This window comes from Hypanus sabinus, chromosome 20 (assembly GCF_030144855.1).
Source record: "Hypanus sabinus isolate sHypSab1 chromosome 20, sHypSab1.hap1, whole genome shotgun sequence".
Lineage (NCBI taxonomy): Eukaryota > Metazoa > Chordata > Chondrichthyes > Myliobatiformes > Dasyatidae > Hypanus > Hypanus sabinus.
In genome coordinates this window covers 1,783,211-1,800,345 of record NC_082725.1, presented here as the reverse complement: position 1 = coordinate 1,800,345, position 17,135 = coordinate 1,783,211, and the positions used below count along the sequence as shown (strand labels likewise).

General features: G+C 41.7%; 1 protein-coding gene across 8 annotated transcripts in view; it reads right to left on the bottom strand.

Moving 5' to 3' along the window:
• Window positions 1–17,135, bottom strand: part of LOC132378224 (protein PALS2-like) — a 187,727-nt gene that overhangs the window by 93,308 nt on the left and 77,284 nt on the right. For 2 of the 8 annotated variants that reach the window (XM_059944941.1, XM_059944942.1), the window contains exons 2-3: window positions 2,106–2,165; window positions 1,112–1,216 (exon numbers count right to left, since the gene is read on the bottom strand). The exons of 2 other annotated variants lie outside the window; for them this stretch is intronic. In XM_059944941.1, the coding sequence (XP_059800924.1) occupies window positions 1,112–1,148 (37 nt within the window). In that variant the 5' untranslated portion in view covers window positions 1,149–1,216; window positions 2,106–2,165. The remainder of the gene's footprint in view (window positions 1–1,111; window positions 1,217–2,105; window positions 2,166–17,135) is intronic. 4 more of the 8 variants (XM_059944939.1, XM_059944944.1, XM_059944943.1 and 1 more) reach the window with 3 other exon arrangements.

Below are 17,135 nucleotides of genomic sequence, written 5' to 3'. Positions count from 1 at the left end.
TTCTTTCTCTTTTATTTTCCATAATTCTCCACCTTCTCCCTAGCCCATTTCCCTCCAGCCTATCTCTTCCCAGCTCTCTACTATATCCCTCCCCCCACTTCTTATCCCCCCTCAACCATCCCATGTTACTTCACTCCTGATGAAGGGTTTCGGCCCAAAACATCGTTATTACCTCCTCCCATAGATGCTGCCTGGCCTGCTGAGTTCTGCCAGCATTTTGTGTTTTTATTTATTTCCAACATCTGCAGATTCACTCGTGTTGCCTATCTGTAAAGGTAGTTGTTTCTTCTGTTACATAACCTGCTTCAACTATCAATGGCAACAGTTTTAAAACAAACTGAACTCGGGTAACATTGATGCTGGGGAATTGAATATTCCCATTTTGGGTGACCAGTGATTGTAGCAATCGATTCAGTTAGATGCAGTAGAGTGTCAATGTCCTCTGCTGTCCCTTCAAAAAATGTTAATCTTCTACACTGAGGAGATACTTCATTCAAAGCCCAAATTATTTCTGCTCCAACTGCTTAAATATTATTTCAGAATAATCTTGAATATAGCTGTAAACAGCAACTTTACTGAGTGTAACCCTGAAAAGAAATGTTACAGCTTTTTCTAGCTATTTTTAAAATGTCAAAGGAAAATCTCCATTTTAATTGGTCTAATTTTTTGGATGAAAGCATTATGTATCAGCTTCCTGAGAACAATGGGCTTGAGCTTTATTTCCCTGCTGTAGCATTCTGTTCCTAATTCATAATGTTTATGTACATCATGCTTATTCTTCCCCCTCTCCCCCAAACAGCATTAAAATTGCAGGTTACCCAAGCAACCAATAAAGAGCATTGCAACAACCACTTGAAATAGTTAATATGCTGTTAGAATGCGACTTGTTCTGCACACTGCATTTATTAAATATGGATAGGGTTCACTGTATCCTATCACTATTGGTTATCCGACGGTTAAAGCTGCAGCCATTATCTGAACTAGAGCTTTAAGTGTAGAACTAGGATACAGATTTATCGGTAAAGCAGGAAAGGAAGCAAACACTAAAATGCATCATTTGGTCAAAGTGGAATTCTAATTACATTATGCGTTCTTGGACATTTCATTTTACCTTCATTCATTTGCTGATCCAAGCCCCTTTCAATCATCCAAAATTAACTGGACTGTTCATATTATGACCCAGCTATATTTTTCTTTAGGTAGCAGTTCCTTCCTACTGAAAGAAAAAAAGCATGGGGAGAGGTGAAAAATAGATTAAAACATGAAGATGTAACAGATACAAACTGCTCACAACATGGTTCTTTGTAACTGGTATTTCAGTGGTTTTGGCATTTAAATACATAAGCCCACAACTTCAAATAAATCCAGAACTAATGCCCCACATTCAACCAAATAGTAGTCCAAATAACTTCAAAATGGACCTAATACAATGTTTCACTTGGAAAGGGATAATCTAGTCTCTGGAAATATTTGCTTATTCCAGTTAATAAAATTCATTCTCCCACACACGCCTACATGCCTTAAAGCTTCAGCCTAAAGACTACAAGTTCTTTTAACCTCCAGATTTTCATTTAAGAATACTTTATCTCAAGAATTAAACAAAACAGATCCACTGACATGGAAAATAATTAAAATATAAAGCATAAGCAACAAAATTCGCATCTTAATCCAAGGCTGCAACATATTACTGTCTACACAGAAATCAAATCTCTCACATCGCTAAGGGTGACCTCAAGTACCTCCCTGGAATGTATATATGCTGATGTTACTCATGCTGCACTGTATGCAGTTCAAGTGACTCACTAATTTTATTGTACAATTTAGTTATTACATTGCACATGGCTTATTGGAAGAAAATAAGAGATGCTAACCATATTTATTTCTCAAATCTACTGTATACATATTTTAAAAAGCCACAGTTTTGACAATGAAAGGAGATGGTGGTTTGACAAATAAAAGGAATTAGTTGGGCAGAAGCTGTAAAGAACAGGAGAATCTTACAACATCTGTCTTAAAATAATAAGACAGTGGTTATGTTTAATTTAGAGATACAGCACAGTAACAAGCCCTCACCACCCAATTACACACCCATGTGGTCAACTAACCTACTAACTTGTCTGTCTTTAGACTGTAGGAGGAAATTGGAGCATCCACAGGAAACCCACCTGGTCATGGGGAGAACAGAAACTATGTTAGGATGCTGTTCATTTACCACCATCATTCCTACAGTCTTGATCAAAAAGCAACAGAACCTGGGCCTCTATAATTGGATCCTCAACTTCCCAACCGGAAGATCAGCTCCTCCACACTGACAATCAACACAGGCACCCCTCAGGGATGTGTGCTTAGCCCACTGCTGTACTCTCTCTCACCCATGATTGTATGGCTAGACACAGCTCAAATGCCATCTATAAATTTGCAGAATCTCAAATGGAAATAAGAGGGCATACTGGAGTGAGATACTCTAGCTAGTGGAGTGGTGTCGCAGCAACAACCTTGCACTCAACGTCAGTAAGACAAAAGAGCTGATTGGAAGGGTAAAATGAGGGAACACAAACCAATCCTCATAGGGGGGGATCAGAAGTAGAGAGAGCAAATAATTTCAACTTCCTGGGTGACAAGATCTCAGAGGACCTAACCTGATTCCAACATATCAATGCAGCTATAAAGAAAGCAAGACAGCGGTTACATTTCATTAGGAGTTTGAGAAGATTTGGTTTTGTCACCTAAAACACTAAAACTTCTAGAGATCTACCCTGAAGAACAAAGGTTCAAGGGTTCATTTATTATCAACTGTATACAACTCTGAAATTTGTCTTCTCCAGACAGCCACGAAACAATGAAAGAACATGAAAGTCATTCAGAAATATCAAACCAACCCCCCCACAAAAACAAACTGCTTCCCTATCATCAACCCCTAAACCCTCTCTCCCACACAAAACAGAGCAAGAACATTGACCCCCCCCACACAAATAACTAAAACATCAATCGCCCCCCAAACAACCTCTCCCTCACGCAAGTAAATAATACAGCACAAAAGAGCATCAACCCGCAAACTCGATCTGCCCAATCTGACAGGCTGCATTACTGCCTGGTAAATGGACTGCTGCATAGCATCAAATAAGCTACAGAAACATTTAAAATTAGTCAGCTCCATCACAGGTACTGGCCTCCTTAGTATCCAAGGCATCTTCAAAGAGCAGTGCCTCAGAGAGGCAGCATTCATTATTAAGGACCCCCATCACCTAGGGTATGCTCTCTTCTCATTGTTACCATCAGGAAGGAGATACAGGAGCCTGAAGGCACACACTCATGATTCAGAAACAGCACCTTCCCCGCTGCCATCCAATTTCTAAATGGACATTGAAACCATGAACACTATCTCACTTTTTTAAAAAATTATTTCTGTTTTTGCACCACTATTTTTAACTTAACTACAGTCAGCCCTCCTTATCCGTGAGTTCCGCATGGGCAAATTCAACCAACCGCGAATCAGAAAAACCTCGAAGTTCTCCCTCCAGCACTTGCTGTCCAAGCATTGTTCACCCTGCATATCAGTTGTTCGCTACTTTGTTTCTGTGGAAAAAATGGGTCCTAAAAAGCAATTACGCAGTCAAAGCAATTCCTCAAAGGCTAAGAGGGAGCGTAAAGTGCTATCTCTCACCAAGTAATTAGAAATATTAGATCTTTTGAAAAGTGGCATGTCGCATTCCAAAGTGGGCCATAAGGTCGGTAAGAACGAATCCAGCATTCGCACAATAAAGCAGAAAGAAGCTGCAATTCGTGGAAGTGTTAGTGCTAGGGATGGCTGGCTGGCTGGCTATGTAAAGCACTAAAACCTCAAGAACTTAAAGATCACAGGAGAATCAGGATCATAGAAACATATAAAATAGGTGCAGGAATAGGCCATTCGGCCCTTCGAGCCTGCACCGCCATTCAGTATGATCATGGCTGATCATCCAACTCAGAACCCTGTACCTGCTTTCTCTCCATACCCACTGATCCCTTTAGCCACAAGGGCCATATCTAATTCCCTCTTAAATATAGCCAATGAACCGGCCTCAACTGTTTCCTGTGGCAGAGAATTCCACAGATTCACCACTCTCTGTGTGAAGAAGTTTTTCCTCATCTCAGTCCTAAAAGGCTTCCCCTTTATCCTTAAACTGTGACCCCTTGTTCTGGATATCCCCAACATCGGGAACAATCTTCCTGAATCTAGCCTGTCCAATCCTTTTAGAATTTTATACGTTTCAATAAGATCCCCCCTCAATCTTCTAAATTCCAGCGAGTATAAGCCTAGTTGATCCAGTCTTTCTTCATATGTAAGTCCTGCCATCCCAGGAATCAATCCGGTGAACCTTCTTTGTACTCCCTCTATGGCAAGAATGTCTTTCCTCAGATTAGGGGCCCAAAACTGCACACAATACTCCAGGTGCGGTCTCACCAAGGCCTTGTACAACTGCAGTAGAACCTCCCTGCTCCTGTACTCGAATCCTTTTGCTATGAATGCCAACGTACCATTTGCCTTTTTCACCGCCTGCTGTACCTGCATGCCCACCTTCAATGACCAGTGTACAATGACACCCAGGTCTCGTTGCATCTCCCCTTTTCCTAATCTGCCACCATTCAGATAATAATCTGTTTTCCTGTTCTTGCTACCAAAGTGGATAACCTCACATTTATCCACATTAAATTGCATCTGCCATGAATTTGCCCACTCACCTAACCTATCCAAGTCACCCTGCATCCTCTTAGCATCCTCCTCACAGCTAACACTGCCACCCAGCTTTGTGTCATCCGCATACTTGGAGATGCTGCATTTAATTCCCTCGTCTAAATTATTAATATATATTGTAAACAACTGGGGTCCCAGCACTGAGCCTTGCGGTACCCCACTAGTCACTGCCTGCCATTCTGAAAAGGTCCCGTTTATTCCCACTCTTTGCTTCCTGTCTGCCAACCAATTCTCTATCCACATCAATACCAGACCCCCAATACCGTGTGCTTTAAATTTGCACACTAATCTCCTGTGTGGGACTCTGTCAAAAGCCTTTTGAAAATCCAAATATACCACATCCACTGGTTCTCCCCTATCCACTCTCCATCGAGGTGGCATCAGCATTCCCAAAATAGCTACGATGGTTGCATCTGTACGGAACATATACAGACTTTTTTTCTTTGTCATTATTCCCTAAACAATACAGTATAACAACTATTTACATAGTATTTACATTGTATTAGGTATTATAAGTAATCTAGAGATGATTTAAAGTATACGGGAGAATGTGTGTAGGTTACCGCTGATCGGGATTTAAAAAAACGGAATTTCTCTCTCCAGCAAACGTTTGTCCTTTAAAATTGTCCCAGATCGTTGACCGACTAACGCTTTTCCAATGACCTATGGCGTTTCAGCTCTTTCCGATCGCTTTATTATTTCCACTTTATTTTCAATCATGATCACTTTCCGTCAACGGAGCAGTAACACTGCAGGCAGCGGGTCCTGTGCTGCCCTGAGTCCTAAAATCCACTGGCACTGAGACAGGTTAAATAAGGACTGGAGCTACCCCGGGTCCTAAAGTCCACCCGCACTGACACAGGTTAAGATTCAAGATTCAAAAACTTTATTGTCATCTAACCGTACATCAGCTCTGCAGGGCGGAATGAGACAGTCTTTCCCAGGAGCAGTGCAATAACATAACTAACGCAACACTAAATAATAACCATAACAATAAATAGTAAAACACAACAGCCACATGTCAGTTAAAAATAAGGGACTTGAGCATCCGCGTTTTTGGTATCTGAGGGGTCCCTCGCAGATAAGGAGGGCCGACTGTATTTAATATGGATATGCAGTTGCAAGAAAAAGTTTGTGAACCCTTTACAATTACCTGGTTTTCAGCATTACTCATAAAATGTGGTCTGATCTTCATCTAAGTCACAATAAGAGACAAACACAATCTGCCTAAACTAATAATACACAATTATACTTTACTTGTATTTATTGAACATATTATTTAATCATTCACATTCCAGGCTGGAGAAAGTATGTGAACCCGTGTATTTAATAACTGGTAGAACCTCCTTTAGTTGTAAAAGTTTCCTGTAGCTGCTGATCAGACTTACACAATGGTGAGAAATTTTAGACCATTCCTCCATACAAAACTGTTTCAATTCACCAATATTTCTGGAATGCTTTGCATGGACAACCTTCTTCAGGTCATGCCACAGCATCTCAATTGGGTTAAAGTCTGGTCTCTGAATTGGCCATTCCAAAACACAAATTTTCTTCTGTTTAATCCATTCTGTTATTGAATTACTCTTCTGTTTCTGATCTTTATCTTGTTGCATCATTCAACTTCTATTAAGCTTCAGGTGACGGATGGCTACCCTGACATTCTCCTGTAACATGTCTTGATACAATTTTGAATTCATTGTTCTCTCAATGACTGCAAGCTGTCCAGGCCCTGACATTCCTTCCACCATGCTTCACAGCTGGGATGAAGTTTTGGTATTGGTACGCAGTGCCCTTTTTCCACCAAGCATTCTGCCAAAAAGTTCAACTTTTGCCTCATCTGTCCCCAGAACATTGACCCAGAAACAATGTAAAATATCCAGGTGAACTTTTGCAAATTTGAGACGTGCAGCAATGTTTTTTTGGAGACCAGTGGTTTCTTTGAGGTGTCCTTCCATGAACAGTATCCTTGTTCAGTGTTTTTCTTTTGGAGGACACACGAACAGAGACTTTAACAAGTTCTGAAGACCTCTGCAGGTCTTTTGCTGTTACCCTTGTGTTCTTTTTCACATCCTTTAGCAGTGCACATTGTGTTCTGGATGTGATCTTTGCAAGATGCCCACCTCTAGGGAGAACAGCAACAGTACTGAATTTCCTCTTTTTGTAGACCATTTCTCTTACTGTGGACTGATGAACACTAGGGTCTTTAACAAAGTTTTTGTAGCCTTTTCTAGCTTCGTGCATCTCTACAATTCTTCTTCTAAGGTTCTCAGTAAGTTGTTTTGATCGAGGCATGGTTCACATAAACAGATCTTTCTTGAGAACAGCAGGCCCTGTCAGTAACCTGACTTTGCTGTCTTTTATTTAAATAGGGCAGGAGACTTCTACAACCCACACCTCCAATCTCATCTCACTGCTTGGAATACCTGACTCCAAATAGTTTTTGTAGAAGATGTTACCTAGAGAGTCACATACTTTTTTGACTGTGATTGTTTAAATGGTGTACTCTGTGCTGACAAAAAGAAGTACAACTGTTTGTGTGTTATTAGTTTATGCATATTGTATTTGCCTATTATAGTGACTTGGATGAAAATCAGACCATATTTTATGAACAATTAATGCAGAAAACCAGGTAATTACAAAGGGTTCACAAACTTATTGTCTGGGTCACCTAGTCAGAGCTGAAAGGAACAAGGCTGGGGGGGTGGTTAGGGGGGCAGAAACCATAGAACATTGGTTTTAGTCCTGGAATAGAGCCAGTAAGAAGGTGATCCAGGGAGATCAGGTGACCTTGAGCCAATGGGATGGAGATCCATCAATTCAACTAATGAGGAACACTACAAGAGTCAGGAGCTCAAAATACATAACAGTGATGACTCTTCAGCAACCAGAGAACAGCCATCGCTGATGACGAGGATCCCATGGACACCTGGCCAGTATAAACTCCTTTTCCAGGTAATACATAACCTTTTCATTGACAGTTCATTAAGAGTCACGGAATTCTAGTGGAGGTGTACACAGGTAGTTAGTTTGTGAACCCATGTGCTTTTTAGTTGACACAGTAAAGGTTACTTGCTGGTAAATATAGATTCTCACTATGCCTCTCTGATCATTGATACTAAAGGGCATCTTTATAACAATAGGGAAAATGCAGAGAAGTTCAGTGACAAGGGGAGGAGCTGAAAATTTGTGTGAGCATTAAATTTGTGTGTTGGGATGCTGGGATATTGGGTATAAGAGGAGAACTATGTGAAGCCCATCACCAGTTCATAATGCCATGAGATGGACAAGTTTGAGCTCTCTATAAATAAGAGTGAGAAGAATCCTCGACTGATGTAAAAGAAAGTCACACTGAAAGCAGTGGTGTGGAAGGTGGCACAGGTCTATTAAAGAAAGTGCAATGGATTAGAATCCAGTTGTAGAGGAAAGAATAGTGAAGGCTAATACCTAGTAAATAGGGATATGGATTGTGCTAATGTAGCAACAGAGAGTCACAATGCCTAGAAGTATAGACACAGAATGCAGTAGCAACAATTCCCAAGAGTTTCAGCAACGTGATACTTATGTTACAGTGCGTGCCCATTGTTAAAATAGAAAATTGGATTTACTGTTAGGCCTGAAGACAATCATTTTATTCTGTAATCAGGATCTAGTCTGTTACTTAATTAAGTCTTCCTGTAGCCAGCATTTTATTATCTAAATGTAGTTTTACTGGTAATGTCTTCAATTGAAAAAGCCATACCAAATTCACACTCAGGTAGATCAGCTTTAGCTGGTCTCCGGGTGCACACCAGATATTAAATAAATTGATAGTTACTTCAAACACCAACTTGCTCTCATAAACCTTTTCAGAAATTAAGAATATTTAGTCTATTATAAATCAAGTCTACCTGTACATTCAATGAGGTGGACCTCATTGTATATAGTTTATGATTATTTGCACTATTGTTTTTGTTTGCTTTTAATTCTGTACAGAGAGCACTCAGGGAAACCAGCATCAAATTCCCTGTATGTGTCCTTATACTTGGCGATAATAAACGATTCTGATTCTGATATTGTGAATTATAGATACCGATTGAGACTCCATCCCCAGTGATAAAAGTGGAGAAGATACAGACAAGAAAAGTGGAGTTGGAGATAGAGCAGTGTAATTGAAGCTAATGACAATAAAATTTAAAGCAGGACCAAGTATGTTCAAGGAACATAGATGTGGTAAAGACAATTAATTTAAAACCAGTGCTACCATCTTTTCAAACTAGAAAAATTAAGCACCTTGCCAAATTTTGATGCCTAAAATCAGCAGTCACCTCATTTGGCAAAACTGAATCAGATTTAATATAGGGTTTACTATAGAGACAGGAGCATCAGATCAAGTCTTACCAGACATCCATAAACAATTTCACTGAGAGGACATGTAATTTTCACACACAGCACTGCTGGGGAAAAGTACAATGAAAGAGCAATCTAGAATTTCTTCAACCATTCCCTCCAATGGGGTTTTGGGGGATGAGGGGGGAGAGAAATCAGTAATGATCGAATGGTGGAGCAGGCTCAATGGGTCGAATGGCCCAATTCTGCTTATATGTATATGATTTGTATAAAACTAAAAAAGAAAAAATGCAATAACTGCACTAGTGCCAGATAAGGTAGAACATCCTGCAAGTGGGTGCTACAATTCCAGTTACAGGCAACTCTGTGCAAATAAGCTATACAGCAACCATGTACAGCAGACATTGATACTCCATGTTGATGAATTAACTTATTCTGCAAAAGCTCAGTGCCAAACAGCCGATTCCCACAGCACACCATACTCCCAATTACTGATCACTCACTTATTGAAAATCAATTACAAACTGCGACACAACTATGAACAATTGATATTTCAGGTCAAGACTGATCCATCCTAAAGATGGGTCTTGCCCGAAACGTGGAAGAGTCTGATGAAGGGTCTCGGCTCAAAACGTTGACTGTTAATTCCTTTCCATAGATGTGGCCCGACCTGCTGACCTTCAGTATCTCGTGTGCGTTGCTCAGCATTTCCAGCATCAGTAGAATCTCTTGTGTTTACTATGGGATCTTGGCTCTTACTTTGCTGAGGGAATCATGAACCAACAGAGTAGATATAGAATAAGTACAGAGGGAGAGGGCAAGTACAAGGTGGTAGGTGACATGTGAAACAAGGAGGGTTGGGGAGGGAGGGTGAAGTAAAGAGCTGGGAAGTAGATTGGAGAAAGACAAAGGTCTGGAGAAGGGGAAATCTGATAGGAGAGGGTAGAAGACCATGGAAGAAAGGGAAGGGGGAGGAGCACCAGAGGGAGGTGATAAGCAGATAAGATGAGGTGAGAGGAGGAAATAGGAATGGGCAATGGTGGGGAGGGAGCAGTTACTAGAAATTACAGAAATTGATGTTCATACCATTAGGTTGGAGGTGTGATGGCATGAAGTTTTTGTTTAAACAGCCCTATTGCATTTTACATTTCCATTTCACACATGTCTGCCACGCTACCTGTGATAGGGTCCCTTTTATCTTCACCTACCATTCCGCCAGCCTCCACATCCAGCACATAATTCTCCAAAACCTCCACCACCTCCAAATGGATCCCACCACCAAACGCATCTTTTCTGCAACACCCCCACCCCCCCCCAACTTTCTGCAGGGATCGCTCCCTATATGACTCCCTTGTCTATTCGTCCCTCCCCATTGACCTCCCACTTGGCACTTATCCTTCCAAGCAGAACAAGTACTACACCTGCCTCTACACCTCCTCCCTCCTCCCTCACTACCAAAACAGTCCTTCCCGGTGAGGCAACACTTCACCTGTGAGTTGGTTGGGGTCATATACTATATTCAGTGCTCCCAGTATGGCCTCTTGTATATCAGTGGGACCTGATGGAGATTGGGTGAATGCTTCACCAAGCATCTATGCTCTGTCCGCCAGAACAAGCGGGATCTCCCAGTGGCCATTTCTCATCCTCCTGTCCCTCTCTCATGTTATCTCCTTGCCTGCCCATTGCCTCCCTCTGGTGCTCCTTTCCCCCCCCCTTTTTCTTTTGTCCATGGCATTCTGTCTCTTTCCCCAATCAACTTCCTAGCTCTTTGCTTCATCCCTCCCCCTCCAAGTTTCACATATTGCCTGTCATTTCTCAACCCCCCCCCCCCACCATTTTTAATCTACTCCTTGGTTTTTTTCCCCTCAGTCCTACTGAAGGGTTTTGGCCCAAAACATAGACTGTACTTTTTTTCCATAAATGCCGCCTGGCCTGCTGAGTTCCTCCAGCATTTTATAAACCATATAACCATAGAACAATTACAGCACAGAAACAGGCCATCTCGGCCCTTCTAGTCTGTGCCGAACGCTTACTCTCACCTAGTCCCACTGACCAGCACTCAGTCCATAACCCTTCATTCCTTTCCTGTCCATATACCTATCCAATTTTACCTTAAATGACAATACCCAACCTGCCTCTACCACTTCTACTGGAAGCTCATTCCACACAGCTACCACTCTCTGAGTAAAGAAATTCCCCCTCGTGTTACTCTTAAACTTTTGCCCCCTAACTCTCAACTCATGTTCTCTTATTTGAATCTCCCCTACTTTTGTGTGCATTTTGCAGAAGGGAGCTTTTGGAAAGGACAGCTTCAGTGAAAAGCTATAACTCTGCTAGGCTAGCTAAGCTAAACCCAATTTTTAAATACTTTTAATGAACTACCTGGCCGAGGTGCTCTGTTCTACTTGTCCGATGAGATTCTCACATAATTTCTAGGAGGGAGTTGCGTGCTTAATCAGAGGTCAAAATAATGACCCATTGTATTTGTTAGTCACTGAGAATTCCAAAGTATGCTCACACCTTGGAAAATTCTTTAATTGCTTAGAACTGTAATTTGTCAACATGTAAACACACTATTATTTGCTTTGTGTGTCACTGAGTAGTCATTTTAATTGATCTCTATAGATTTGTCATCGCCCCAGTTTTATTATCAGTTGACTCCTATTCCAAGTCATTAATTTTTATGTCTAAACTTAAAAAGTCACGTATACTGCACTGAACAAATTACATCCAATGCAGATTTATGCAAAGCAAAACGGTAATGCAGTAATGATGTAGTGTGCTAGTTAAGTTACTGAAATACTACTTTGATGCTTGTGCGAACAATTTTATTTTTAGTTATTTAGAAATACAGTACAATAACAGGCCCTTCTGGCCCAACAAGCTTGCCTGTCCATTTAACCTACCAACCTGTACATCTTAGCAACCAGAGAGGAAACTGGAGCACGCAGAGTAAAACCATTTAGTCACAGGAAGAATGTACAAACTCCAGACAGAGGTGGAATTCAATCCAGGTGGCTGGCACTGTAATTGAGTTATGCTAACCACTGTGCTGCGGAATGCAGAATAATTCAAACCCCACCATGGAAGCAGTGGAATTTAAAAATACTAGATTCTAGTGTTGGATTGTAAGACATACGAACAGAATAAGGCAATATGGCCCATCTAGTCTGCTCTACCAATCAATCATAGATGATCTTTTTTATCCGCTCCTCAGCCCCCCTCTCCAGTCTTCTCCCCATAACCTTTGATGCCATGGCCAATCGAGAACCTTTCAAGGTCTGCCTTAAATAACCCAACGACTCCACAGCTGTCTGTTGTAAGAAATTCCACAAGTTCACCACCATCTGGTGAAAAATTTCTCCGGATCTCTGTTCTAAATGGAATGGACATTCCTCTAACCTGAGGCTGTGCCCCCACCATGGGAAACACGAGCTCAAGAAATGTAGCTACAATCTTCACAAAGTCATCAAGGCAGTGAAACAACAATACAGAGACAAGATTCAGACTCAACTTTCCACCAACACACACAGCTTATGCAAGTCTGCACATCATTGCAGACTTCAAACCTAAACACTATGGAGTTTCCAACATCAATGCCTCTCTCCCAGCTGAGCTAAATCTTTTTTATGCTCAATTCAATGTCACCAATACTGAGCCCCTGAGGAGACCTGCAGAGGATGCGACCACAAGCTTGTTCATCTCTGAGGCCGAAGTACGCAGGTGTTTCCAGTGGGTGGGCTGTCTCAAGGCTGCGGGATGGGACAGCATCCCACGATGAGTACTCAGGATGTGTTCAGCACAACTGGCAGGTGTGTTTACTGGCATTTTTACTCTCTCCCTCTCCCAGTGTAGAGTGCCCTCCTGCTTCAAATCATCCACCATTGTCCCTGTACCTAAAAAGACCAAGATAACATGTCTGAGCGACTGGAGTCCTGTTGCACTCACCTCAATAATAAGCAAATGCTTTGAAAGACTGGTCAAGGACTACATCTACATCATACTGCCACCCACACTGGACCCCCTACAATTCGCCTACCGACACAACCAATCAACAGATGACGCAATAGCCACAGCTCTACAATCTGTCCTTACACATCTGGAGAAGAGGGATGCTGATGTGAGAATGCTGTTTTTGGTCTACAGTTCAGCATTCAACACCATAATTCCCTCCAGGCTTGACAAGAAGCTCAGAGACCGCGGCCTTCACCCTGCCTTGTGTAGCTGGATGCTGACTTTTTGTCAGATCACTGGCAGGTGGTGAGAGTGGGCTCCCTCACCTCTGCCCCTCTGACCTTCAACACAGGAGCCCCTCAGGGTTGTGTCCTAAGCCCCTCCTTAATTCTCTGTATACCAATGACTGTGCCACCACCCACAGCTCCAAAAGGAGATAGGCTAAGCCCTAAATATATAAATGGATCTGGGGTTGAGAGGGTGAACAGCTTTATGTTCCTCGGCATACACATCACACGCTCCGTACATATTGGCTACGTGGTGAGAAATGCACAACAGCGAACCTTTCACCTCAGACAGTTGAGGAAGTTTGGTATGGCCACCCAAATTCTAAGAACTTTCTACAGGGGCACAATTGAGAGCATTCTGACTGCCTGCATCACTGCCTGGTATTTCCCTCAATCGCAGGTCTCTCAGAGAGTGGTGCAGAGAGCCTAGCGCATCTGTAGATGTGAACTTCCCACTATTCAGGATATTCTCAAAGACAGGCATGTAAAAAGGGGCTGAAGGATCATTGGAGACCCGAGTCACCCCAACCACAAACTGTTCCAGCTGCTACGATCCGGGGAATAGTACTGCTGCATAAAAGCCTGGACCAACAGGCTCCAGGACAGCTTCTGCCAACAGGCCATCAGACTGATTAACTCATGCTGATGCAACTGTATTTCTATGTTACACTGACTATCCTATTGTACATATTTATTATAAATTACTAGATAGATAGATACTTTATTCATCCCCAAGGGGAAATTCAACATTTTTCCAGTGTCCCATACACTTATTGTAGCAAAACTAATTACATACAGTATTTAACTCAGTATAAATATGATATGCATCTAAAATCACCCTCCCAAAAAGCATTAATAAATAGCTTTTAAAAAGTTCTTAAATAGTTTACTGAAGTGCATTGAATGGTAACTTAACCTCAGTCCTAACCCCGGCACTTAACATGTCTTGCCCCTGGTGGTTGAATTGTAGAGCTGAATGGCGCTGGGGAGTAATGATCTCTTCATCCTGTCTGAGGAGCATTGCATTGACAGCAATCTGCCGCTGAAGCTGCTTCTCTGTCTCTGGATGGTGCTGTGCAGAGGATGTTCAGGGTTTTCCATGATTGACCGTAGCCTACTCAGTACCCTCCGCTCTGCCACCAATGTCATACTCTCCAGTTCTGTGCCCACAACAGAGCCCACCTTCCTTACCAGCTTATTAATACTATCTTGCACATAGTATTACATAGTAATACTATAATTACACATTGCACATTTGAACAGAGACAAAGATTTTTACTCCTCGTGTATTTGAAGGATGTAAGCAACGAAGTCAATTCATTCATATCCTTTCCATATCTACCATGTCTTGGCCTTTCAACATTTGAAAGGTTTCAATGAGATACCCTCTCATTCTTCTAAATTCTAGCAAGTACAGACACAGAGCTATTAAACGTTCCTCATATGATAAATCTTTCATTCCCTGAACCATCCCTGTGAACCTCCTCTGAACTCTCTCCAACGCCAGCACATTTTTTCTTAGATGAGGAGCCCAAAACTGAAGGCGAGGCCTCACCAGTGCCTTATAAAGCCTCAGCATTACATCCCCAGTCTTGGATTGTAGAGCTCTTGAAACAAATGCTAACACTGTATTTGCCTTTCTCACCACCGACTCAACCTTTAAGTTAACATTTAGGGTGTTCTGCACAAAGACTCAAGTCCCTTTGCATCTCAGATTTTTGTATTTTCTCCCAATTTAGAAAATAGGCCATACATTTATTTCTACCAAATAAAGTGCATGGCCATGCATTTTCCAACATTATATTTCATTTGCCACTTCCTTGTCCAGTCTCCTAATCTAAGTCGTTCAGCAGTCTGCATGTTTCCTCAACACTTCCTCCACCAATTCTCATATCATCTGCAAACTTAGCAACAAAGCCACCTATTCCACCATCTAATCATTGATACACAGCATAAAATGTAACGGTCCTATCACCAACCCCTGCGGAACACCACTAGTCTCTGGCAGTCAACCAGAAAAGGATCCTTTTCTTCCCACTCACTGCCTCCTACCAATCAGCCAATGCTCTAACCATGTCAGTAACTTTACTGTAATACCACTGGCTCTTAAATTGATAAACAGCCTCATATATGGCACTTTGTCAAAGGCCTTCTGAAAGTCCAAATATACAACATCCACTTTATCTATTATGATCCTCAAAGATCGGGCAAGATTTTGCCTTAAGCAAACCGTGTTGACTTTGTCCTATCTTGTCCCGTGTCATCAAGTATTCCATAACCTCATCCTTAACAATTGACTCCAACATCTTCCCAACCACTGAGGTCAGGCTAACTGGTCTATAATTTCCTTTCTGCTACCTTCTTCCTTTCTTAAAGAGTGGAGTAACATTTGCAATTTTCCAATCATGCCAGAGTCCAATGATGTTTGAAAGATCATTACTAATGCCTCCACATCTCTTTCATAGTCCTAGGGTGCAGTTCATCTAGTCCAGGTGACTTACATACCCTTAAGTCTTTCAGGTTTTTGAGCACCTGCTTCCATGTAATAATAACTGCACTCGCTTCTCTTCCCCCACACCTTCAACATCTGACACACTGCTAGTGTCTTTCACAGTGAGTACTTATATAAAATACTCATTTAGTTCATCTGCCAGCTCTTGTTCCCATTATTATTTCTCCAGCCTCATTTGCTAGTGGTTCGAAATCTACCGTCACCTCTTATTTTTTACATACTTGAAAAAGTTTTTACTATCTACTTTGATATTGTTTTCCAGCATGCTTTCATCTTTCCCCTAATGATTCTTTCAGTTGCTCTCTGTAGGTTTTTAAAAGCTTCCTAATCCTCTATATTCCCGCTAATTTTTGCTTTGTGTATGCCTTCTCTTTTGCTTTCATGTTAACTTTGCCTTCCCTTGTCTGCCACGGTTGTACTATTTTGCCATTTGAGTTTTCCTTCGTTTTGGAATACATCTATCCTATACCTTCCTCATTTTTCCCAGAAACTCACGCCATTGCTGCTCTGCTGTCATCGCTGGCAGCATCTCCTTCCAATTTACTTTGACCAACTCCACTCTCATATCACTGTAATTTCCTTACTTCACTGAAAGACTGCTATGTCAGACTTTACTGTCTCCCTATCAAATTTCAAGTTGAACTCAATCATATTGTGGTCACTGGTTCCTAAAGGTTGTTTTACCCTAAACTCCCTAATCGCCTCTGGTTCGTTACATAATCCCCAATCTAGTATAGCTGATCCCCTAGTAGACTCAACGACAAACCACTTTAAAAAGCCTTGTCACAGGCACTCAACAAACTCTCTCTCTTAAGATCCATTACCAACCTGACTTTCCCAATTGGTGTGCATCTTGAAATCTCCCACAACTATCATAACATTGCCCTTTTGACAAACCTTTTCTATTTCCCATTGTAATCTGTAGTCCACATCCCAGCTACTGTTGGGAGGCCTACATATAACTGTCGTTAGGGTCCTTTTACCCTTGCAGTCTCTTAACTAAACCCACAACAAGGATTCAACGTCTTCTGATCCTATGTCACATCTTTCCACTGATTTGATGCCATTCTTTACCAGCCCAGCCACACCACCCCCTCTGCCTACCTTCCTGTCTCTCCAATACAACATGTAACCTTGTTCATTCAGCTCCCAACTACAACCTTGTTCCTTCAGCCACAACATCATACATGGCAACCTGTAATACTGCAATAGATCATTCACCTTATTTCTTATATTTTGTGCACTGAGTACTGTATTTTCTACCCTTTTTGATTCTGCATCCCTAATGCATTGATACTCACCCTGCTGGCTGCAATTTTGT